The sequence below is a fragment of the Colletotrichum navitas genome, assembly GCF_030913465.1.
Source record: "Colletotrichum navitas strain CBS 125086 chromosome Unknown LY79scaffold_215, whole genome shotgun sequence".
Taxonomy (NCBI): domain Eukaryota; kingdom Fungi; phylum Ascomycota; class Sordariomycetes; order Glomerellales; family Glomerellaceae; genus Colletotrichum; species Colletotrichum navitas.
The window spans coordinates 5352-29078 of NW_026850761.1; the positions used below are offsets into that span (position 1 = coordinate 5352).

General features: G+C 43.1%; 6 protein-coding genes and 1 non-coding gene across 7 annotated transcripts; 1 reads left to right on the forward strand and 6 right to left on the reverse strand.

Moving 5' to 3' along the window:
* Positions 1-1474: 1474 nt before the first annotated feature.
* LY79DRAFT_595354 (uncharacterized protein) lies at positions 1475-2489 on the reverse strand (the record flags this gene model as incomplete). The annotated part of the gene is made up of 3 exons (XM_060561771.1): positions 1475-1560; positions 1627-2130; positions 2450-2489. The coding sequence occupies 3 exons, from the start codon at positions 2487-2489 to the stop codon at positions 1475-1477; spliced, it is 630 nt and encodes a 209-aa protein (XP_060406927.1).
* Positions 2490-3598: 1109 nt separating this feature from the next.
* On the reverse strand, positions 3599-5657 carry LY79DRAFT_164104 (uncharacterized protein). Its single transcript, XM_060551166.1, has 2 exons — positions 4819-5657; positions 3599-4764 (listed from the first exon to the last, which is right to left on the reverse strand). Exons 1-2 carry the CDS (start codon positions 5452-5454, stop codon positions 3886-3888), a joined length of 1515 nt encoding a protein of 504 aa, XP_060406928.1. The 5' UTR covers positions 5455-5657; the 3' UTR covers positions 3599-3885.
* Positions 5658-14366: 8709 nt separating this feature from the next.
* Positions 14367-15036, reverse strand: LY79DRAFT_573682 (uncharacterized protein). Its single transcript, XM_060559495.1, has one exon. It carries the CDS (start codon positions 14997-14999, stop codon positions 14685-14687), a length of 315 nt encoding a protein of 104 aa, XP_060406929.1. The 5' UTR covers positions 15000-15036; the 3' UTR covers positions 14367-14684.
* An 88-nt stretch (positions 15037-15124) lies between these two features.
* On the forward strand, positions 15125-16096 carry LY79DRAFT_530588 (enoyl-CoA hydratase/isomerase; the record flags this gene model as incomplete). The annotated part of the gene is made up of 1 exon (XM_060556190.1): positions 15125-16096. One exon carries the CDS (start codon positions 15125-15127, stop codon positions 16094-16096), a length of 972 nt encoding a protein of 323 aa, XP_060406930.1.
* Positions 16097-16607: 511 nt separating this feature from the next.
* On the reverse strand, positions 16608-16689 carry LY79DRAFT_t284. The gene has a single exon. It is a non-coding gene; the product is annotated as a tRNA-Arg (tRNA).
* A 1062-nt stretch (positions 16690-17751) lies between these two features.
* LY79DRAFT_573684 (general substrate transporter) lies at positions 17752-20912 on the reverse strand. Its single transcript, XM_060559496.1, is given in 13 exon segments — positions 17752-18324; positions 18406-18544; positions 18610-18621; positions 18676-18772; positions 18835-19129; positions 19315-19345; positions 19399-19797; positions 19916-19918; positions 19930-20004; positions 20066-20128; positions 20182-20404; positions 20490-20530; positions 20589-20912. 13 exon segments carry the CDS (start codon positions 20750-20752, stop codon positions 18172-18174), a joined length of 1695 nt encoding a protein of 564 aa, XP_060406931.1. The 5' UTR covers positions 20753-20912; the 3' UTR covers positions 17752-18171.
* A 1120-nt stretch (positions 20913-22032) lies between these two features.
* LY79DRAFT_645018 (GDSL-like Lipase/Acylhydrolase) lies at positions 22033-23339 on the reverse strand. The gene is made up of 3 exons (XM_060562431.1): positions 22865-23339; positions 22749-22810; positions 22033-22681 (listed from the first exon to the last, which is right to left on the reverse strand). The coding sequence occupies exons 1-3, from the start codon at positions 23037-23039 to the stop codon at positions 22103-22105; spliced, it is 816 nt and encodes a 271-aa protein (XP_060406932.1). The 5' UTR covers positions 23040-23339; the 3' UTR covers positions 22033-22102.
* Positions 23340-23727: the final 388 nt, after the last annotated feature.

The following is a 23727-nucleotide window of genomic DNA, read 5'->3' on the forward strand; positions in this document are numbered from 1 at the left end:
CCAAGACCTGCTTCTTACTTATTCTTGTCTTTCTTCCACCTGTTTCCCGTGTCGAGGTACGTATCCAAGGCGGTCCCTCTCAAAGAAAGTCATGGCAACCGTAACCGATGTTGAATCAATGGAAGCCTGGTCGTTGCACTGAGATACGTATACATCCTTCTCTCTTTCGGTCGTGTTCGAGGAGTCCGATTCCATGCCATCAGTCTATTATAGGGTGTAATAAGCAGCGAGAACAAAAGTGCGACAAGGGTAGGGTCTCACTCGCGACGTCCCTAATTCTCGCCAAGACCGTCACATCTCACTCATCGGAACACGCACTACTCAGCCCCCGACACTGCGTCTCACTGCAGATCACGATTTCCCCGACTTCCCGTTGGAGCCTGAGCCAATCTTGACTCCTTATATGTTGCGTCGGCACTGATTCACTGCTGCGCCGCTGCTCCGTATCGCGGGCAAATTGCTTCATCGTGCCACCGGGAATAAACAAGCTAGCAACCGTACATCTCCCGGCAGCATCATCGACGGATATCTGCTTTTTCCGGCACTGCGAAAGAGCTTGTCTTACTCATCCCGTCTGCTTTACCACACAAATTTGCGCATCATCTCAAGGCGCGCCTGAGACAGCTCGTTGTGAATCTAGTGGTTCATGCATGATTACAAAATTTATGCTTATGGTACTCCCCCCTCGTTGAGTGCCCCTGTATAAGGCCCGTCTGAACTGCACACGAAATTTGTGGCACTCTGCAAGTTCACGCGCCGGGGGCGGCTGCGCGTCTATAGATTCATCCTGAATCCATTCCGATCTAATATCCCCAAGTCGCCGACTCGACTTCATCTCGCCACCACATCCATCGCGCCGACATGGAATCGCTCCTGGTTTTGCGCCGCAGAATCTGCCAGCTACCACAGTAACAATTCGTCAGGCAGCAACAGCGGGCCAGCTCAGCCTCTAGGCTCCTCTTCAAACAGCAGCCTTTTCTGACCTTCGGAATACGCTCCCTATAGCTGGCAAATAGCCGCTCATGGGCCGCGATTGGGGCGGTGCCATGCTTACTCGTATGGGCCGAAACGGCCCTTTCAGTGTGCATGCAACCTAGTATATATGTTCGAGAGGAAACTGCGGACTTCCTTGGATGCCTAGCTTGGTTACTGCTGTTTGCTGCCTGATTCCTATACCAAATCAAGCACCAATGACTTTCATGGAGCCGTATTGGTCCATCTGATGAAGCAAAGGGCTTGGTTATTTACTTTGCCCGGTTGTCTGAAAGTTCTCAACACTACCCAGTAATATCTACTTCCTCATCACGAAGGCTCCAACTATAAAAAAACTGAGAATCGTTTCCACTGATCAAGGTCTCCGGCAACAATACCATGACTCTTACGTATGTGGTGCGTCATTAAACCTAAACATCGGGCAGGCGTGCACAGCAAAATGCCAATCCCATCGCGGTTTCGCTTTGGTATCCTGAGCGTCTCAGTAGTATTGATCTCTCCTTCCGGCATTGAGAGTGTATACAAGGCAACCCGCCTGCGTGCTGCCGCCAATCCCGCCATTGTCGCCTGCCGCAAGGTTGATCAGCACAAATTGGCTCCAATAAAAGACGCAGAATGGGGAACCAGACCTACATTTTCTGTAGTTCTCGACCATGATTTCAACGCACGAAGGCCCATATGGACCTAGAGGGTACTCAATATCCTGGAATCCCGGCGACGTGCGGCAGTTGACGCGCCAGTGGACCTTGAAGTCCAGGAACGTCGAGGCAACATCCTTGTAGCGCCAGCGCCAGGCGTGAAGCGGATGAGTCTTGACATCATCAACGGCTGTGAGGGTGGCGCGCGTAAGGTCATGCTCGCAGAAACGCCTGCTGCCTTCATCGACGTTGGCGTCATGGATATCTGGGTGGTTCTTATACTCTGGATAGTTTGGGTCGTGACAATCTGGGGTACCCAACTCAAAAGGGGCATTATCGCGGGGGTGTACGACCCGCGAGAGGGAGGATCGGCGAAAGGTCAGACTCCCGCCAGATCTAGGTCCGATGATGGCGTCTTTCATCATACTGCTTTTACCTCCGAGGGGGTCATCGAGACTTGGTTGGGCACTGGTGGGCTTGGGGTGGATATCAACGACTCCTGCCACTACACACGTTGCGAGAGCGAAGATTGCTAGCGAAAACTTGAGAAAGTGAACATACATGGTGCCGCATCTGTAACAGGTAGCGAAAGCAGTGGACGAGGGCAGTCAAGACGAGAAGGAATTCTGAGCTACAATTCGGAGTTTTTGTATCAAGTCTAAGATAGGTTCTTTGTTGTCGAAAAACTCATATTCGGTATAATCAACTACTTGCTCCTGTGAATAGTGTCCTATGAATGTAACTAGCTTGTATTGAAATCGTCCTGACCTTACACAGTGACGGGCCTAGTGTATGACCAACCCATTTAATTGCGTTACTTATTTCTTTCAGTCCTCTTTCAATGGTCCTGGTAATCATGTGGTTCAGTTATCCATTTATGGCCCCTTGCAGCTTGTCAGCACAATCAGAATCTCGTTGGGGTTGGGGAAGAAAACTCAAAAGAAAGAGTACACTGATGAGCACACTTATAAACCTCCACTCACACAGAATCGCAGCTGTATGGTTTTTGTTTTCTGGAAGGATTACTACTGTGCCAGGCGGACGTTGGTCGAAATTTTGCCCAAAGCTGTATGTAGTCTTGTTGCAAGGAACGACATTGGGCCAAAGCCAACCACTTAAGGGCGTTTTCATGGTTATGGGAAGCGTAGCAAATTTTTGTGGTCAAGTTTGAGTTACTTAACTTCCTCTACTATTTCTGGTCGGTTCTCTCTCTGTTCACCTGCACAACTCTCTATTCATCGTAGTTACATAGCAGTCCTTCTTGAGGTCGCATATGCACCCGGTCATAGCCATATACAACATAAGAGAAAACGTCAAAAGCACAATGCTTGGTAATCAACAAAATATTGATTCTATTGAGCGTTAACGCTGGTTGGAAACTGGCATTGGGCTGATACCCGTACTTGTCTGCCCAACATCGGGCCGATACCTATATTTGTCTGCCCAATGTGCAACAAGTTGGTTGAATATGGTTCTGCGTTGAATAAAGAAAATACCATTTCAGAAGAAAGAAAAATACTGGTAATAGCCACCGTACATAGAGGCTGTTGTGTGACATAATCACCATTAAGAAGCCGAAAAGTATCCCCGTAACTATGCAAGGGAACAATAACGCCAATAATTTGTCTTTGGTTACTTCTCCAGCTCCTCTCTGAAAGAATTAGCAATCGAGGACCGGCATCTTGCAGTGATTCTGCCCGCTCATGCTTTTAATTTGGACCAAAATTTGGGTCTCTAGACGCCTTGGGTTATGATCGACATTCGCGTTGGTGTCGGTGATCTACGCGGGGTTTTTGAAGTAGGTCGAGGCGCCAGTTTTACCCGTCCCGTTCTTTAAGACATTAGCGCTAAGTCTTCTGCGCAAAAGTAATGAAGTGGGATCGAAGTAGGCTATTAAAATCAAGATTTGTGTTAATATCTGGTTTGTTGCTCTCTCTCTGTGACTATATTGAAATATTGTGATGTAGCTTTCATAATGATAGATCGGAAAATAAGCCTTATGTATAGATAACATTATGGGGTATAACTAGAACAAATGACCTCCTACATACCCGCTATGCAACCGCAAATAAACAATGTTTTAGTAAATATTCATGATGAAACAAAAGAGACGGCGGCCGATGGTTGACAGTTAGCTGTTAGGAGATCTTCCAAGTGTTCCGCCTGACTGCGACTCACTAAGACCTCATGTCCCGGTTGACTCTTTTCTGATAGGATCGAGCATCGCCCATTGTTTGCAGTCAACTTATTGAAGCTAAATACTTCCAAAGCTCTGGGCCAGTTCTTTATCAATGGTATCGATCGAATGAGACCTGCCGTTGTTCTTCTGTCCGCCAGGCTGATCCTTAACCTCAATGACGACCGTAGTCACCGTTTCCATTTGAATGCCCTCCATACTGACACCGCCTCCCCTTAAGGATTGTTGGCTGATACTCCGATGCGAGAGTGTCCGGTGACGCTCATGTTTGATGTCGTGTCCCCAGCGATTCTTCCGGAACCACTTTTGAAGCCAACCGCCGGTGCCCTCTTCCGACGGAAGGTTGGGCCTAGTACTTCCCGCGCCCTGGACCCAGACCATGTTCCCAAATCGGCGGTTCGCGGGTGTGCGCATAAAAGCAAAAGTGTCGAGGCCGGTTTCTTCGTAGCCTGGTGACGCATTGAACATGATAACGTGACGGGTGGTGGAGAAGAGAAGAACGTCAAGCCAGCCGTTGGATGCGATCATTGCACCGGCAAGGCAGAAGTAGCCCAACGAAACCTCTTTTCCGGTCATAGAGATGACACGACCCAATGCCAAGGGTGCTGTGCAGAGGATGTAGATGACGGGGTAGATGAGGAAGGCCGGATGATGTCCAGCGTTGCTCGGGGTGATCTTTGGTGCGTCTTTATGGGAGCTCTCCGAGGGTCCTGGATTAGAGTGCGCGTGTGTTTGACTGGATCTACGACCATGATTACCCTTGGTGTCAGAGTAAGTAGTGTCGTTAGCAGAAGATGGGAGTTGGAGAGAAGGGTCGGTATGGCGAATATGATTAAAGACGAGGATGTAGAGTGCCGCGGTGACGAAGAAGGATATAAACATCCACAGGTAGTGGAAGTAGAGACGCATTGCTTCATAGCGGGCATTGATCCAGCACTGACTTGATGTTAATGCAGCCCCATCTCGACGGATCGACAAAAGACGACTTACCCAAGCAGAGGCGCGAACATATAAACCGCCTCCAGCAGCCCCATTGTTTGTAATGATGACACCAGCCATCGCAAAGGCGTAGACGAAAAACCATACAGAGCCGATCATGGTCCTAAAGGCCCATGTAGGCAGCTTATAGTCTCTCACGACGGATAGATAGGTGTGCACCGCAATCGTGGAGATGAAGGCGCTGGAGGCCAAGTCGCCTGTTGAGACAAACCAGCCTTGCGCCCAACACGTTGTGCTCTCAACGACGATGGCATTCCTGCCCAACCACGACACATTGAGCAGGAAAGCGATAGACTGCTGGATATCGGCCAGAAGGAGATTGTAGATGAGTACGAAAAACTGGTTCGGTGCGTCCCTCTTTGTCTTATTCTTTTTGCCGCCATCGGGGTACATTGTGTCCGGAAGACCCATTTCCTCGGCCAGAACGGCGTCGGGGTTCGGCTCGCCCGCCACACGCTGTGGCCACCGGGGATCCGGCGCCAAATACCATGCAAGCAGCCTGTACGTCAAAACAAAGAGCAGAACCGTTGTTGATATAAAGGATAGGAAGCCGAAAAAGGAGACGGCCGTGAGACCTTGGTGGAGGGCATTGGGAAGTGGCGCAAGCGTTTGGCTTTCTGGGTCCATGGCGGGCGGTTCACGGCGATCAAGCGCTGTGTGGCGTGATCAGAGTTGCCGTCAAACGGCGTGTGATTACCGGGCTGTCATCCAATTTGCTTGTAGAAGAACTTATGTGAATCTGAATCCAAGTTGAGAGGAATTGCACGGAAGGCGATGCAGATAGTGGCTGCAGGTAAGAAGATAAACAATGCCCGATGGTTTCCCGTGGCCCCCGAAGCCAGATTGCGGAGCCAGGGTGATGATTGTTGAGACCCTGTCCCTGCCAAGCTCTTATGTGAGTGGTGTCAACAACCCAGAGTCACAGGGAGGAGCTGTTCTGCAGTCTGCAGATGCCTGACTAGGGGCGGCATGTCGCTAAAGAGGGGAGACAAGGCCATGGCCCTGGATCCATCTACAGGCACCGGCGGCCTCCCCCATCTCGCTGAAGGAGTGAAAGAGGAGGGGAGGGCCGAATCTCGTGCTAACCTTTTTGTTACACCTCATCGGATAAGACATAAATCTCAGTTGCCAACCTCTGTCTACAGCAAGCGTTCCTTTGCCTCCGTGAGGACCGTATCAAGCGCCATGGCCACTACCGACACCTGGAGGAGAGGAGGCGTCTTCCAGAAGAAACTTCTTCCCTAGCATTAGACGCCGGACTTTTCGACCTTCATTACACTCCAATGTCGATGGAGGGGATGAGAGCCAATGAAGAAAGTTTTGGGGCAGGACCTCGAACATGAAAAGTGGAGGTGGCTGCCACGAGGGCGGCTGAAGCTAGCGCTTGACGAACTGATACTACCAACTAGGCCAAACCTTAGGTGTGCCAAGAGACATTCTGATTGGTGCTCTTGCGATTGCCTGCCAGGGGTGAGGGCGAATTGGTAAATGTACGGTCCGGCTGGGCCAACATGTTGTATTCGAATCAGATTATAGTTTGAATGTGCCAAGAGACGTACATAGGGTAGCAGTTAACAGGCAGACACATTGCAGGTCTACCCACAGGCCCCCAAAGTACCGCACTACAACCAACATTAATTATATTAAAATAATAGATATATTTAGATATTCTGATTAGTTAATCTAGTTAATATAGGTCTACTATATCCTCTGCGTTTTTTTAGGGTTAACTAGACTACCTACCTATATATAATAACAGTAAGTTAATAACCTATTACTATTAACCTATTACTATTAACCTATTACTACTAACTTATTATTAACTATATTATTTATTACTAATTAACCTTTTACCTTATTATTATTATTTTTTTTATATTACTATAGTATTAGATATTTCTTTATTAACTACTAGTAAGGCTAATATAATTAACGTATTAGATAATAAAATTATAACTCTCTAAGTGCCCTTATTACCTAACTATAAGGATAATATAGTTAACTTTAACCTAGAGGACTTTTAAAAAAAGCTTAATAGTAAGAATATTCTTTTTACTAGCTTACCTATTTATCTAACTATTTACTTTATTAGGATTTACTTTATATATCCTTAAGACCTAGGCTAGCCCTATTATTATACCTAATAACCTTGCTACCTACTATAAGTAATACTTTTACTTTACTAAGCCTATAGAGGTAGGCACTACTAAATTTAAATAAATATAGGCTTTTGTTAGTAATTTCTTTAATTTAACTAAAGCTTAAGGCTATACCTCTAGTAGTACTACTACTACCTACTATTACTACTTACTTTAGTTAACTAAAGCTAATAAGCCTTAAGGTAGTAAGGCTATAATAACCTATAACTATACTATATAGGTAGACACTAGTTACCTTATATATACTAAAGTTATTAAGTAATAGATAAGTAACTTTACTATAACAGTAGTTATTTTATAAGTTAGCCTAGGCCTTTATAACTACCTACTTAAACGCCTTAATTAAATCTACCTACTATAGGGTATTAAAGACCTTACTGCTAAGTAAGTTACCTTTAGTTATTTACCTACTAAAGTCTACTATATACTCTAAGGCTACTTTAGCTACTATAAGGCTATTAAGTAGGCACTAGTAACTATAAGTAGCTATTAGCTTTTTTACTAGGCTATATATAATATAGGCTACTACTAGCTAGCTGTCTACTTTAACCTTTACTTTATTAGCTATAACTATTTATAGTACTTATAAGTTACTAAAGCTAAGGCTTATTACTATACCTATAACCTTTAATTTTAGTATTATATAGTCTAATATACTAATAAGGTAAATAAAGGGCTTATATAGGCCTCTAAGGCTAGCCTTATATTATTATAGTAATATAGCCTTTTTACTATAATAGATACTACCTACTAGACTAACTAGCTTAGCTAGCTACTTTATATAGTTATAGTTAAAGATACTATAGGTAGCTAAATACTAGTTAGCTACTTTCTTACTAAAAAAGGTAATACTAATATTATTACTGCTTACTTATATATATTAAAGGGCTAAGCTAACTAGTAGTTATATTACTTTCTTACTAATAATTTAGCTATTAAATAATATACTATATATAATACTTTTTATAGCCTTATAGATAGTAAAATAAAGGTATTATACTTCCTTTACTATATTTACTATAAAAGAACCCTCTACTGTTATCTTATAAAACACCTAACTAGCTTACGCTATATAATCTCTATATTAAAATATTACTATATAAGGCTAAGTTATTATAAATCTATTACTACTATAATAAAAAGTTTAATATATAAAGAAGCTACCTATATTAAAAATAACTAGCTACTAATACTTAACCTCTAGGCTAACTATACCTATAACTATTTACTACTACTACTTTAGGCTAAAATAACTAACCTACTTAAAGGCCTTTATAGTATTATTAAGTGTAGCTACTATTATATACTCTAGTAATTTAGCCTCTAAGGGGCTATTAAGTATATTAACTATATTAATAGTAGATACTTTACTACTACTAAGCTATACTTTATAAACTTTTATAGTAAAGTCCTTTATAAATAATAGGTCTTACTTTATCTTTTTTATCTACCTATATCTATATAAAAGTTAATTACTAGTAAACTTTATAAAGCAAAGGTAGCTACTACTAATAGTTTAGATTTATATTATAATATATAGGTAGGTAATAATAGGCTAGTATATAACTATAGCTTTTATAAGTAGTAGGTTTTACTTTACTAATATATCCTCTAATAGGCTATAACTAAGGATAATATTATAGGCACCTACTAGTAGTAATAGATATAGGGCTAAGGTAAGGCTAAGTATAAGATATATAAGGCTTATAAGGTATACTATATACTATATATAGCTAACTATAAGGGTATTCTTATTCTCTTTAGGCTTACTATTTAAAGCTATATAGAGGTTTTATTAAATTAATACTATTAATAAAAGGAGGCCTATTATAATAAGTAACCTAATTACCTTGCTTAGTATATAATACAAGTAGAGAAGGCTATTACTTAGCTAGTAGGTCTTATACTTAATAATTAGTAGTAAAGTACTTTAGTTAGCTATAATAGTTAATTTATACTTTTTAATATTATAGTAGGCAACTTAGTAAAAAATAAAAATATAAACCTTACTATTAATAAAGGGATAAATAGTAGTAATATAAAGGAGAAAAAAATAATAGTTAATGTAGTAAGTAGGCAAGGTATTTATATATAGGTATAGATATAGGTATATCTGTGCTAGCCCCCCTAGTATGCCCCCTATACTGCCTTATTAGGTTTAATGCTGACTTTAGGAGAAATAGGTGGCCGCTAGGGCAAAAGTCCCTGAGGTACGCATGCGCACAGATGCCAGCCCCGCAATGTGTCTACCTGTTAACCGCTACCGTACGTAGCCTTGGGTTCTTGCAGTGGCACGATGCTAGCTGCTAAATGTGATGTCTGTCTCCATATTCATCATACCTTGCACGTCTTCGATCTCGATGCCCACAGCCAGCGTTGTGGGTCATGCTTGGCTCAAGCTAGTTAAGTTTGAAGAGTGCTGAGTGCATGAGGCCTGGCGGCGATGTTCAGCTGCTCTTGGCTAATACGGTTATTCGCGAAATTGTTCGGACGTTTGTTCTCCCTCCTTAGTGCGATTGAAAAACTAGATCTATGACTGCCGGGACTTTAAATAAACGTGGGACAACGAGATACCCGAATGTAAGCTTTCAACGTGGTGCTTAGGGGATCTTGCCTAAGCGGTCAGACGTTGGGTCCGGCATGTCAGATGGATGCGATTGCCTGCCTGGGCATGTTGGTGGCGCCGCCACCATACAGTCACCTCTCTGCTTTCTCAGCTGTCGATTTCGACGATTCTAGATTGTTTACTAAAGGAAACAAATAAACAAATAAAAACAAAAACAAGGAAGGAAAGGAAAAGAAACACCAGTGCTGTTGATGGCGCATGCCTTTCAACATCGTAAAGTCTTCGATATAAGCCGGCAAAGGAAGGTTTAGTTGAACAGTATGCTGCGTAGCTACAATGCCCTCTAAAAAGTCTCAAAACGTGTAAAAAGTGTCAGCTAAAATCCACTAGACTTACTATCTTCTAGCTTTAATATCTAATTAACTTAAGTATATAAATATACTTTTTTTCTCTCTATATATTAATATTAGCTATTAAGGTTTAATTCTATATATTAAATTTAGCTTTTAAGTTCTATCTTAATATACTTTACTTTTACTTTTTAGGAAATAGAAGAAAACTATAGAAGAAAAAATTTTTAAGTATAAAAGTAATTTATAAATAAGAGAAGATAGTTCTAACTCTCCTATATTATCCTCTATTGTCTCCTATATACTACTTAATAAAATATTCTACTACTTTAACTACTTATAATTCTTTAAACTATAAGAAAATAAGAATTTAACTTATAAAATACTTTAAATAAGTAACCTAAACTCCTATATACTAGCTTTTACTATATAGTATATACCTAAGTTAATAAGATATACTAAGTAAGAGATAGTAAGTCTAGTGGATTTTAGGTGACACTTTTTGCACGTTTTCAGACTTTTTGGAGGGCACTGTACTTCTGATGACTCCGTGTCCGTAGGACATACCGCACACCTTGGGCTTGGTAAATGGAGTCATGACTCGCTGTTGGCAAGGCGAATAACAGCTCCTCCTCTGTATGGCCTAGCTTGACGACAGCCTTGGATCCTTGAGTGACAATAATCGTAGGCCAGAATTAATCGCGTTGCATGTTTCTAAACCTTGTAATATTCATGTCATCGCTTCATAATTAAAGACTAGGGATGCGATTTCAGTATTCAATGGACACGGTAACTGATGGAAATGAAGGGGGGAATGGGTATCTTGTCGAGAGTTAGCTTCAGGGTTGCGATTTGCTACCATGAAGCCTTAGGGTGTGCTCGGCCGCTGGTCATGATTAGTGATTAGTGGCCAGGAGGGACTTTTCGTTACTTGTGCTACCCTAACTTTATGCTCGTTGTACTACTGAAGTAGGTTAGCCTATAGCTAGCTTACCGCCTGCTTAAATAGTTAAAGGTTTATAATGTTGTATTATTATAAAAGTTAAGGCTAAGGGGTAGTTGTAAAGGAAGAAGTTAAAGTCTATATTTCTTATTATTAGATTTATAGCTAAAATAACTACTTGTTAATGCTTACTATAATGTCTTTACTTAAAGAGCCTTATATAGTTAATAGTAATAGAAGTAATAATATATAATAGTCTAAGTTATCCCTAGCGCTATTACTACCTCTACTAGTATAACTACTACTACTACTACTACTGCTATTAACAAGGCTACTAATAAAGAAGCAAAAGTAGCCTAGTAGCTAAGTGTAAGCTATATAGGACTATAGCTATATACTACTCTTTCTTTAGCTTTACTAGTAGTAAGTTAATAATAGGGTGTTAATAGGTATAAGAGGGCTAGTTATAAGGTAAGTAATAGTAAATATTCTACTAAAAATAAATAAAGTTAACCTATAGTTATCTATACCTACCTTGTATATAAAGTATTACTACCTATTAGCTGCCTTCTATAAAGTTAAGACCCTTATTTACTTAGGGGTTAGGTATAATAATAATAGCGGTATTATTATAACGTTAGACAAGAGCTAGGAGGCTTTTAAGAGGTAATTTCTTAGCCTAAAATCTATTTACTATAAGGGCTTCTTATATATAAATAAGATAGGTAACTTATAGCTAAAGGAAGTAGTAACTAGGTAGTATATTGTAGAGGTTAGCAAGGTAAATAATTTATAAGTAGTTAAAGAAGATAAACCTAAAGAAGATAATAAGTTAGTAGTTAAATATAGGAGAAGAAAGGATAAGTATAATCTAGATGTAAACCTTATCTCTTTATTACTACTAATGTCTAATTTAGTAAGGGACTTATAGTAACTGCTATAGTAAAAAATAACAAGAGTAAGAAAAGAAAGGTATAAAACCCTTATATCCTTTAGTAAGTCTATTAAGCAAGGCCTTAGTAAGTTAAGTAAGGCTATAACGATAGTAATACTATAAGAGCCTAGATCTAATAATATAACTAAGGTAATTAATAACTATTAGTAGCTTTTTAAAGGCAAGTTAGATAGTTAGGTTATAGTAAAAGTTGTGTTGTTTTTTATAAAGTTACCTTATATAGCTGTTGCTTAGTTAGTAATAAAGTTAGTTAATAGTAAAGAAGAATTTCTTTAAGAAGTTAGTATTATTAGATAGTTAATTATTATATACTACTAGATAACTTGCCTAATTTTCTTATGCCTATATAGTAGTATTATAGTGAATTTTTATACTAGATTTCTTGCTAACTATACTATCTGTCTACCTATTTACCTTTGCTAATAATAATAACTGCTGCTTATTAAGCTTTTTACTATTACCTTTGTTGCCTTTACTAATAAAGTTATAAAGGGTAGTTATTATATATATAAATTAGATTTAGTTAGTAAAGCTATACTTAGGGGTAGCTACCTATAAAATCTTTTACCTTTGCTTAAGCTTACTAAATACCTTTTTAATAATAACCTAAAGTCTTAAGTAGTATATATTATATAACTCCTTCTTTATTACTAGCCTAACACTGCCCTTAGTAAACTCTTTAAGGTAATACCTTTTGCCTAGGTATAGAGTTATTATCCTGTTACTATAAGTAAATCTAGTATTACTAAGGTAATAATAGCCCTCTAGTACTATAAATAATCTACTAATTGCTTACTTTATTAGGGATATATTGTTTATTAACCCTTTAGCTTCTGCTAAGACATATATAAATAACCTATTAAACCTAACTATAGTAAGGACGTTTTATAATATATAGCCCTTATAGTAAAAGAATTACTTCTAGTTATTTAGTAGTATATAGGCCTTAATAAGTGTACTATCTACTGCTCTAATACACCTAGTAAAGCAGTAGTCCTAAGGCAATAGCTTTATTAATAGAGATATATATAGCTAGCTAGGTTAGGTAATAACTTTAGTATAGAGGGCAACTATTACTAGAAGGATTCTCTAAATAATAGTATATATAGTACTATACGCTATTTAGAAAAGATAGGTAGCGTTTTATTAGGTTTATCTTTAACTAAGTATATATAAAAACACTATAAGTTTCTGTTTAACTAACTAATAGATAGTATTTTTTACCTATTTACTGTTATATAACTACTTTACTAGTTAATAAAAGTTATACTTACCTATGTAAAAAAGGGCAGTAAATTACTTATTAGACCTGTTAATAAAGTACTTAGCTATTTACTTTATATACTTAATACTACTAGGATAAATATATTCTTATAGTTGCTATATATTACTAGGGGTATTATTAATAATAATAATAGCAGTAGCTAATACTACTGTTATAACACCTGCTGCTACTACTATAATATAGTAATAATTTATTCTTGTTGTTACTGTTGTAAGTATTACCTAACTTTATGTATTTAGGCTAACTACTAATTACACTGGCTACTGATTTCTTAATGCTAGGATTAACAGCAGAAAAGCCTAATTTAAATAACGCTTTCCTTCTTTTGGTGGTAGGTTGCGATGGATTTAGAAAGATATATTGTATAAATCTGACTTTCTAGTTGCAGCAAGCATCCGGGCTCAGATACCCCTCAGAAGCAGTTATGCACGCCAGAAACCCCTCCTGGCCACTAATCACTAATCATGACCAGCGGCCGAGCACACCCTTAGCGAAGACCCCTAGCCAGTGCACTTGCAGGGCAAAGTGTCGGGGCCTAGACTGTTGCGATAGAGCTAGCCTTAGTCACGTTAGCTTCTTGTTTGCTAGCGCTCAGCCGCACTACAGGGGACATACCCGATAAGACGACCATAAGCAATGATTTCTCATCATGAAATGATTCGTTTGCCTTCCGGGATGCGGGATGAAGAAGGGATTCCTTGCGAGGCTAGACGTTCTCATTGCGTTATGCTCCATGATGCATGCTCAAGCTGATTGTAAAGCTGTCTTGGTGCAGTGACAGAATTGCAACGCCGACACATGTTCCAAGGATCTAACATCCAGGTATATACCAATATAAGCAAGGACTTCGCAAAGAAGTGCGGGGTACAGTTAACGATCATGTACAGCTGGAAAGCTTCCGCGCCTCTTTAGGTAAGGCGCTGAAACCGAAGAATTACGAATGTTGATACCGTTCGAAATTAAGGGACGGCCCAGCTTGCGCCACGATCAAGCATAGTGGTTTTCTTCGGCACTTGAGTTATGGAAAACATTCTCGTGGCCATGTCGAGCCTTAAATGAGGTACACGCCGCACTTGGTTATGTAATGTGAAAAGACGTAGAAATCTGGGGCTATAACAAAATGCATTAGTGAGTGCCCGTCGCCACGTAAAATGTCAATAAAGTGCCGGCTGCCATCGGAGGAAGAATAATGGAGAAAAAGACTGACGCAAGGCAAACCTTAAAGCGGTTGATCGGACGACGGCCTTTCAACTATGTAATAACCAATCTATCTGTACAAGAGCCATAAACAACAATTTTTGGAAATGTCGGGCTTGCGAACGGAGGCTCGAGCTTCTACCAAAAGGCTATGTATAGAAAACCTCCCGGCCGTGAATCTAGCTATTTTCCAACAATTGTATGATTCCCAAGGAGGATCGCGGAGATGCTAGACTTGTTGTGGTGTTCACGAGTGCGCGTCTACGTTTTTTGTTAGCTTGTCGTCAGAGTTCCTTTCGCTAACGGCCATTGAAAAAATATCAAAACTATGTCTAGTCAGGTTCATATTTTTAAACTCAATCAATATAGAGATTGCATGGCCACCCCGAGTTATACGAATCCTCAGTTTGTGTACCTTATGGGTCTGTAACGATAAATCGTCAGCCTGTTTACGCAGAATATTGTCTGGCAGTAGGATTGATGGCAAACCAATTCGAAGGGTGCTTGTATAACGAGAATAATTTCAATCGGCGTGCTTGTCCCTTTGGTACTCTCAGACACGGTCATTGTTGTCGATGATCGTTTATTATTGTTGATTTTGGTTGAACCAATCTCCTTGTTGCTGGTGAGTGTGCCCGATGGCATGTGGAGGGATGAATCGTGCAGCGCACATTGGTGCTTACTCCCACTAGACCCCGAGTATTCCAGACCATCCATCACCTTGCAGGGTTGTTGCTGCTCATCTCAGGTGACTAACTCTGTCATCAGCTTTCCAACACAATCATCAGACTTTGCATCCTAATGCACCTCAATACTGACTGATCTGATCCTCACTAGCACCAATGCAACTCCCAAAACTCCCAGCGAAGGCTGCATACCTCCATATAAGGAACCCGGCGAAACGCAATGCGCTGAGCCTTGAAGTTCTGGAGGATCTCCGCACACAGCTGCTGTCGCACCTTACGTCACGGGCGACGGGTAGGGTCTTGACTCTCCCTGCTTTCAAACCCTCCGTCTTATCCGAACTCGAAACTGCGAGTCATCATGCCCACTCAGGATCAGGCGGCTCGTCGAAGCATCGCTGGCTTGTTGATGCCAGGGAATGGAGGCGTGTCAGGGAGGGTTTGCCTAATGTGCTCGTCATCCGCAGCCCGGGCCCCGTCTTCTCCTCAGGCCATGACTTGAAGCAGATCGCATCTCTGTCCCACTCCGAAGTGGAGCACACATTCGCTCTGTGCGCCGAGATCATGTCTCTCATCCGGCGCAGCCCGGCACCCGTCGTATGCCCCATTCAAGGCCTCGCAACCGCGGCCGGGCTGCAGCTGGCACTGTCGACGGACTATCCCATTGCCCTCTCCACGACCAAGTTTCAGCTACCTGGTGCTAGTATCGGGCTTCCGTGCACAAGCCCCGCCGCTGCCGTATCCCGTCGTCTCCCACCTGGTCAAGCCTACCGGCTTCTTCTTTCTGCGGAAGCAGTCCCAGCAGACGAAATGCGGGGTGCTGTGGATGTGGTGCCTACTCCCGACCATGCAGAGTCCACCGACACAGCCGCCGCAGCTTTCGAGGGGCGCGTAGCAGAGATAGTGGAGCGGTTGGCAGGGTCTGCAGGGCAACCTATGGCTCTCGGAAAGTGGGCGTTTTGGACCCAGCTCAGCATCAAAGGCGACGCTGTCCATGAGGGAGGGGGAGATGGGTATGAAGATGCCTCAAGCTGGGCCAGCCGGGTTATGGCGTTGCATGCGCGGAGTGTTGATGCAAAAGAGGGCATGTCAGCTTTTGCTCAGAAACGAAAACCCGTATGGCAGACGTAACCTGCCGCCCCAGTCCACCAACTCTGGCTCCGTAAAAAAGAAAAAAAGGATAAACTATCAATGATCAACTTGATTATCCACTGCGGTCCAAGATGCAATAATTCCCAGCGCGGTGTTCGAACTCGCAGCCTTTAGATAACTATTCCACAGAAGCCTGAGCTGGAGCTTGACACCGCCAGGGATTAAGTGGGACATCTTGGTCAACACTAGGTTAGAAGCGAACCTGGACATCGTCTGGCTGCATAACATGCATCATTCCTTGGAAAGAGCGAACACTGCAATTCAGTCATATTTGCACACTAGGGTAAAATTCATGAAAGACATCAGCAATAATAGGAAACTTAACAAACAACCTGGAATTATTTAACAAGTCCATTAGCGCTATGTACTTATAACCTAAGCTATTCGTGGTCTCTCATCTTTCCTACATAGGCAAACACTTGCCCGTTTTGCAACCACAACAAACAGAGTAGCTAAGAAACACCATGAATCTAAGGAACAATCAAAAAGTTGACCAACGCGGGGCTCGAACCCGCAACCTTCAGATGACTATCTCATAGAAGTCTGAAGCGCTACCATTACGCCAGCCGGCCAATCCGTTGAGTTGATGGCTTTCAACTTCGTGTGACAGGCGAGGTGTCGTGGATTTAACAACAGCCAATGCCACGCGGCGCCACAGGATATTTTGATAGCCACCTGATGCTTACACTGCTAACAGGTCTATTGAGTTATCTCACTTTGCCACGGATGACAAACATGGTATCTATTCTCGTGATAGACCCTACTGACTTCCATGACTCTGAATCAGATGCTGTTCTAAGATGCCTGCATCTCTGAACAAATGTCACCACATTGACGCGGACTAGACAAGCGCCTTCAGCTTTGGAGAGCAATGACATAATCTAGAATCTATATGCGTCAAGATCTATGGCCGTGCTAGTCAGTTGACCAGCACCGCTTCCAAAACGGCTTGGTATAGTATAGAAACTAAGACATATGCAAACTGCAGTGACTAACGTGTTAGGGTGAAGGCTTGGAATAAACTAGCGGCTTCATCTTCAATAGTTGAGAAGTTGTAATACAATCGAACCCTGGCAATTCACTGATGTGGATGCATAATAGATGACGTTGCTAACGTGTACTTCTAGTGAGCCAGAGTTCACCTAGCCAATAGCCCATGGCTACCTTGCGAAAGAGACCAATGATACATCCCTGGCTTATAGAGCTATTCAAGACCGAAAACTTTCAACTTGAAACTATTTATTAATTGTGAAAGATAAGACTCCCATCAAAGAATGCGTGTTCTGTTCAGTCCAACCAGGGGAGATCTTGTAATGCCTCACAAGAGAGAGGTCGATATGTCAGCTTTCCGCTAGTGTTCGTTTACATAACAACACAATTACTGTCGCGTAATAAAACGATACCTTTAGTTACGTAGGCAGTAACTAACACTTATATATCTCGTGATACACCCCCTAGATTTAACCTAAGTCAGATCTAACACTCTTTTTTTTTGAAAAAAAAAAAAAGCCTATCTAGGTACATCTTGCTAATTATGGGCAGTATAGATATAGGCTAACTGTAGGATTTTAGACTAGGAGTCCTTGTTGCACTTTAATAATCATAGGAATTAAATCTATAGTGTTTGAGATTTACGCTGCTAATGTACTTTAAAGTTTGACTATTGTGGCATAAAGTCGGTAGAGCTGGGTTTATAACTGCCACGCAATAAAACGATACTGTTAATTACGTGGGCAGGACCTAACACTCATATATCTTGTGATAATCATAATCAGGATAGACTGTGAAATCGGCCTGCCTGCCACCCAAGCAATCTTCTTCTCTTTCTTCTTCTTCTTTAACAAAAGCCTTCAAGAATTACAGATTACTCCCAGAATCACCAACGTTAAATTACAATCTAGTTTCAAAACGAGATAGATAAGAAGGTCATGAAACCAGGCCCAGCTCCGAAGAAACTACACAGGGTTTGCTCTGACGAACCACGATTCAGATGCTTTTACCATACCGCCAGTGAATCCCTTCTCTGGACTCAGAGACTATCAGTGGCAGCTATACTAAATCTCAGTCTTCTCTAGGTCGGCCGAATGAGAGAGCCGATCATTAGGCGATGTGCGATTTAGCACCGCACTCAGGCCAATCTCATTGTTGATCTCCTCCATGCGCTCAGAGTCGGCAGCGGCAGCCCCCTCTGAGCCAAACAATAGGTCCTAGCCGAGACATTTGTTAGCACACCAGGTAGATCAAGAGTCGCGAGGAGAAGTTGGAATGACGTGAGTACAAGAACCTACCATTTCTTCCAAAGATAAGCGCTTGGTTTCAGGAACAATGAACCAGATGAAGGCTGCTCCAAGATACGTCAAGAGGCCGAACAAAATATAGGTTCCGTACGTGATGCTTGTTAACATATCGGGGGTAACTTGTCCTACGCTATTCATAAGAAATCAGTATAAGCTTCAGAAGCCCAGGTACCTTGGAGGTCGTCAGATTCTTACATGAAGTTGTTCCTATGAGATAGCTGTCAGAATTATTCAAAAGCTTTTGGATATGGCAGTACTTACATCCAGTTACTAGAAGCACCGAGTGATACACCATAGGGACGTGTGCTCAAAGGCCACACCTCGGCAATGATAATCCACGCGCAGGGACCCCATGAATCTGTGATTGCGTTAGCCTTTTTGATTTCGAGATATTTGGACTTGTTTCGGAGAAAATCTGACATCCAAAATGAATAACAAATAGCCAGACCATGCAAACGGCCGCCCAGCCAGCGGCAGGCTGTTGGTCAAAACGGTCAATGTTCTTGGCAAGAATCACAGCAATAATGAGGTGACAAGTGCCCATGCCGATAGCTCCGACGGTAAGAACTGGCTTACGACCGACACGGTCGATCCAAAGAACCGCTGGAATCGTAGCAATGAACATTACAACACCAACCACACCTGTAGCTAATAGGCTGGTAGTTGTCTCGCTGAGACCTAGCTGTCCGAAGATTTGAGGCGCATAGTACAGAACCTATCATTTCAGTCAGCCTACTTTCGATTCCAAGTTTCAATACGGCTTTCCAGACGTCACAACGATGGATCTCAATCATCCAGGCTTATGTGATCGCTGGCCAGTTAAAAGAAGAAGCAGAAAGAGTCTAGCCATATGACTAATGGAGGCCAGAAGTTCGATTGAGAAGAAAGTCGGATACTTACTGCATTAATTCCTGTCCACTGTTGGAAGAACCTGTTACTGTTAGTTGTGTGCAACTAAAGGCTCCACTCAAAGATAAGACCAACATTGTGACCGTTGCTACGATGACTCTCTTGAACATGGCCTTGGTTTGGAAAAGGGCTTTGATCGCGACGAATTGCAATTTGAATGTGTTCCACGCATTCAGTTCTTGGAGATGAGGAAAGTGCTCGGCAGTGCTGCGCTTCTCAAAGAGAGACTGGGCCTTGATTTCAAGAAACTCGAGTTCGATCAGTTCGTGGTTCTCTGGGAGATCCCTAAGGTTGGCGAGAACCCTTCGAGCCTCCTCTTCACGGCCGTGGTGAATCAGCCAACGCGGTGAGAACGGCATCCATATCATTCCAATGAAAAGGAGGGCAGCAGGAGCTAGTTGTAAACTGATAGGTACCAGCCAAGCCGCATCGGACTGTGTCGCCTCCGTTGTGCCGCCGATGTAGTTGCAACCACTAACACTGTGTCAGCACACTGGCAAATTCCCAGTGTCAGGAAGCTTTGAGTCGGGTTTCCTAGGGGCACAGCATACTAGCTACATTGATGTTAGCTGGAAAGACGTCCAATCGGGAATAGGGGCTACTTGCTCAATCCAGAAACTGATCATAATTCCGAAAGTGATAGCAAGCTGTTGCAGAGCGACAAGAGCGCCTCGAACCTCGCTATGGAATTATCCATTAGAATGCATGGGGCACTGCAAGAACAGGTTTGCCAGTGACTCACGGTGGTGCGCATTCGGAGTTGTATAGGGGTACAATCATCGACAGACTTCCAACACCCATGCCCCTGTAGCCATGTCAGTGTTTGTCTTAGCGAAATGAAAAGGATTGGGGCCATACGTGACGAAACGTCCTCCCAAAATGGACTCGTGGCCACCGGAAATGGACGTGATCTGTACAACAACACCAAGCATGAAGACACCAGTAGCAATCAGTACACCGTATTTGCGGGAGCATACTTCAGCAATGAAGCCAGATAAAACAGCGCCAACCCAGGCACCGAGTTCCAGAATGGCTGTCAACCATCCCTTTTGTGTTTGGTTCTTGGTATATCCTTCCATATCTGGCAACAAATAAATGTATCAGCAAGCGGTGTCTTTCACAAACATACGACAATGCCCCATCCGAAAATAAATATACATGCGTACGCTTTTCAAAAGATGGCATGGCCAAAATGCCAGAGAACATTCTGTGCATCCATAGTGAGCTTCATAACAATCAAAGCTTAAGGGCAACGGGCGTCGCACCCTTGGTTGTAGCCATATAAAACTCCTCCAATGCAAGCGAAAGCAGCAATGCGGGCAACCTTCCAGTTCTTGAGTAGAGCTCTGGCACCACTGGCGCCCATCAGCGCTTGGCGTCTCTGCAACGCAGCATCGTAAGCTGCGTTGCCGGAAGCGTGGCCGCCCATAGCTATTGAGATATCTCAGCTGGGACTTCCAACAGAATGATGCGTTCCTCAACGCGTCGTGGTGATTGGAAATTCCCCTTTGTTATGTATTTGCGAAAAAAACTCGAACCGGCGACGGGGTAAGTGACCTAATGAGGGACGGCGGAACTGTGATGGGGGATGTCAGCACTCTTATTACTACCACGAAGTCACGCTGGTGGCACAGAGGCACGGGTCATTAATAAAGCTAGGATTCAAAGACCCCGACCGCCTCCCAATCACACATTTCCGCGTGAAATGTTAATCGGCCCTACATCTAGTGGTAGGATTCTTACTCAACATGGACAGGGACAGATACCGAGACTCTCGGCCCCATGGGGAAGCGTGAAAAAAACAACAAAAAACCATGGCGTGTGAGGTTCTCCCTTTAGGCGACACCGGCAGTCCGCTACCCCGCGGGGAAATGACCAAGGAGCCCCATGTTCTTTTGTGCAATCACAACCGGTAATAACTATTTAGCCTAAATGAAGCGCGTTCCGCCGTTCGTCTTTTGCCAGAGAGATTTCTGGCACCTATACTCCAGCGGTTCTTGGCAAGTGATTGGATAGGTTATATGCGCTTCCACTAGTGTAGTCAGGGATGCAGGTTGCGCGAGCTGGTGGAACTCCTCATGTCGGATCCTCTGTTGCATGCCGCTAAGCACCTACATGGCTTGCTCACCGACTAGTCTTTTATTTCTTTGGCCCTGCACTTTTAGCTACGGATACTCGCCGGGAATTAGACCGATTTGCGAAGCATGGGGCGTTCGGTACAGACCTCTGCCACACACCACCTTATCCTTCGCCACAGGTATGTTGTTGTAGCATCAAACTCAATGAAATGGATTGTACTGCATAGTGGCGTCGGAGGATTTGAGGTATCAGGCAGAATTCCTTTGAGTCTCCGGGTGCTCACGAGATCATATTAGGGGTTTCTGGCCTGATAGCTATCGACCTTGATGGAACTACGGATATGCGTTTGCGCTACGTGTTGGCGATAGCCCAGACCTAGATGCAATGATCGACCATGTCGGGAAGGCTTATTTCACTTTCTGCTTGCATACACACACATATTACAGTACAGTTGACACCGACAGACATTGGTTGAATATTGGTTGGACAATTTTATTGACGCCGATGCCCTGCAGAATGCGTGGGCGGGCTGGGGCACGGGAAAGCCCTTGGAATATACCTCAATCAACCTGCATGTCTTGAACTGGCCGGTCTTGATCAGAACGGTCACAAGAGCAACTCCTCTTTACAGATTAATCAGAACCGAGATTTTATTTTCTATATCCATGCCAAGCTTCAGGCGACATCGATGGATGATCTACTATGCTGCCTTGCCGAATACCAAACCAAGAAGTCGCTGGCCCCAGCTCGCTGACACTACTTCTATAGGCTTCGTGCGACGCAGCTCAACGGAGCGACGGGGGTCATCACCGATCGGTTGCTGAACCCAGCTAGTGGGTATCTGCGCGATAAAATCGTACCAGTAATCCCCCATCATCTGGTAACCTGAGTTCGTCGGATGGAGTCCATCTCTGAGAGCATCCATGGGAAATGTTGAGAAGTCGACGGCGAGAACGTGTTTTCCGGCATCGCTTCGCGTTTGAACCACGCCTGGAATCAGGGACCGAAACTGAGCAATATTTCTCATTTGGATCTCATCGTGACAGCCGATGATCATTCCGACAAGAACAGTAGCATCTGGACAATCCTTAACGATCTTGTCAATGAGCTTGCCAAGGCGATCTGCCGCCTCATTTGGGTCGTTGCCTTCTTTGGCTACGTCTAGGTTGGGATGCATGTCATTTGTACCGGCGTGAATAAGTACTATGTTAGGCCTCTGCTCGAGCGACGGTCCAACATGGTCAGAGATGAATTTGATGGTCATGCCCGACCAAGCTGCCTGTCATGATGGATACTCAGTCAGCTCAGTCATTATTTCAAGAGGGTAGCTATTGTGGTAAACTTACGAAATAATTACCAGGCATCGTGCCGTTCATAGTCTCTGTTCCCGAAAAAACGACCCGGTCTTCTGTGTAACACATTAGCTCACGACTGAAAGAAAAGCAGAATAATATGAACTTACTTGATAAGTTATCTCGGAGCTTGAGTCTATATCCATTGCCGTCTCCCCCATCTATGTCACTGAGAAATCCAACTGTAATCGAGTCCCCGACACCGAGGATGCGTAGTGTCGTCCCAGGCTTGATTGCCTGGCCGGGTTTAGTATGCTTGAAAGAGAGCGGAGAGTTGAGGCCCATGATGTCCCAAGTTCGTGGTCGTTAAACTTTCGGAGGCTATTTGCGTAATCTACTCAAAAGTCAACGGAAGCATGCAGAATTCCCTCAGGTGTAATAAGGTGAAGCACAATTGGGTTCACAAAGAGTATGAGTGACATGTCAGGTTTGTGCCTGGCCCGCACGGATGAACGACAGAACATGTGACATTTGTTTCAGGCTGGGGTCTCATTCTTATAACTTGGGTACGTTGCCAAGGCGGTCTGTCTCATAGTCGCATAGGTACACAATGATAGTAGCACAGTCGGGAAAACACAGTATAAGTGCCATGCCCAAAACCTACTCAACACAACAAAGAGTCCGAGTCAAGCCGCCAGTGAACTTCAAGTAAGCGCGGGCGGGGTTTTCCAGTCCGAAACCCCGATTAGCCCCAGAAACTGTAGTCTGTAGACCAGAATGTGGCATCAACAAGAGTTCTTGGTTGTGACCTAGCAACAGCTATGTTTGTTCGGCGTATTCGCCCACTACTTAGTAGTCAGAATAGCTTAACTAGGAGCAGGAAAAGGGAGTTGGGGGGGGGGGAGGGGGGGGGGGACGAGTCTTCGCAGTAAGAAAATCAGTATTATAGCCCATATCACTTTTTGTCTAGAATCCAAGTCCGCAGTGGTTGTTGTTTCTAGTAATCCAGTGAAATTAGTAGGTTGTATCACTT

Excerpts from the sequence above, each read along its gene's own strand:
- LY79DRAFT_164104 (XM_060551166.1), bottom strand. The coding sequence starts at position 5,454 with ATGGACCCAGAAAGCCAAACGCTTGCGCCACTTCCCAATGCCCTCCAC. Across the intron at positions 4,765-4,818 it reads ATGTTCGCGCCTCTGCTTGG|TGCTGGATCAATGCCCGCTA; the intron begins GTAAGTCGTCTT and ends ACATCAAGTCAG.
- LY79DRAFT_573682 (XM_060559495.1), bottom strand. The coding sequence starts at position 14,999 with ATGGATGGTCTGGAATACTCGGGGTCTAGTGGGAGTAAGCACCAATGT.
- LY79DRAFT_573684 (XM_060559496.1), bottom strand. The coding sequence starts at position 20,752 with ATGGGCGGCCACGCTTCCGGCAACGCAGCTTACGATGCTGCGTTGCAG. Across the intron at positions 19,130-19,314 it reads AGTGGACAGGAATTAATGCA|GTTCTGTACTATGCGCCTCA; the intron begins GTAAGTATCCGA and ends CTGAAATGATAG. Across the intron at positions 18,773-18,834 it reads ATTTGTTATTCATTTTGGAT|ATTCATGGGGTCCCTGCGCG; the intron begins GTCAGATTTTCT and ends ACGCAATCACAG.
- LY79DRAFT_645018 (XM_060562431.1), bottom strand. The coding sequence starts at position 23,039 with ATGGGCCTCAACTCTCCGCTCTCTTTCAAGCATACTAAACCCGGCCAG. Across the intron at positions 22,811-22,864 it reads GCTCCGAGATAACTTATCAA|AAGACCGGGTCGTTTTTTCG; the intron begins GTAAGTTCATAT and ends TGTGTTACACAG. Across the intron at positions 22,682-22,748 it reads CGATGCCTGGTAATTATTTC|GCAGCTTGGTCGGGCATGAC; the intron begins GTAAGTTTACCA and ends CCATCATGACAG.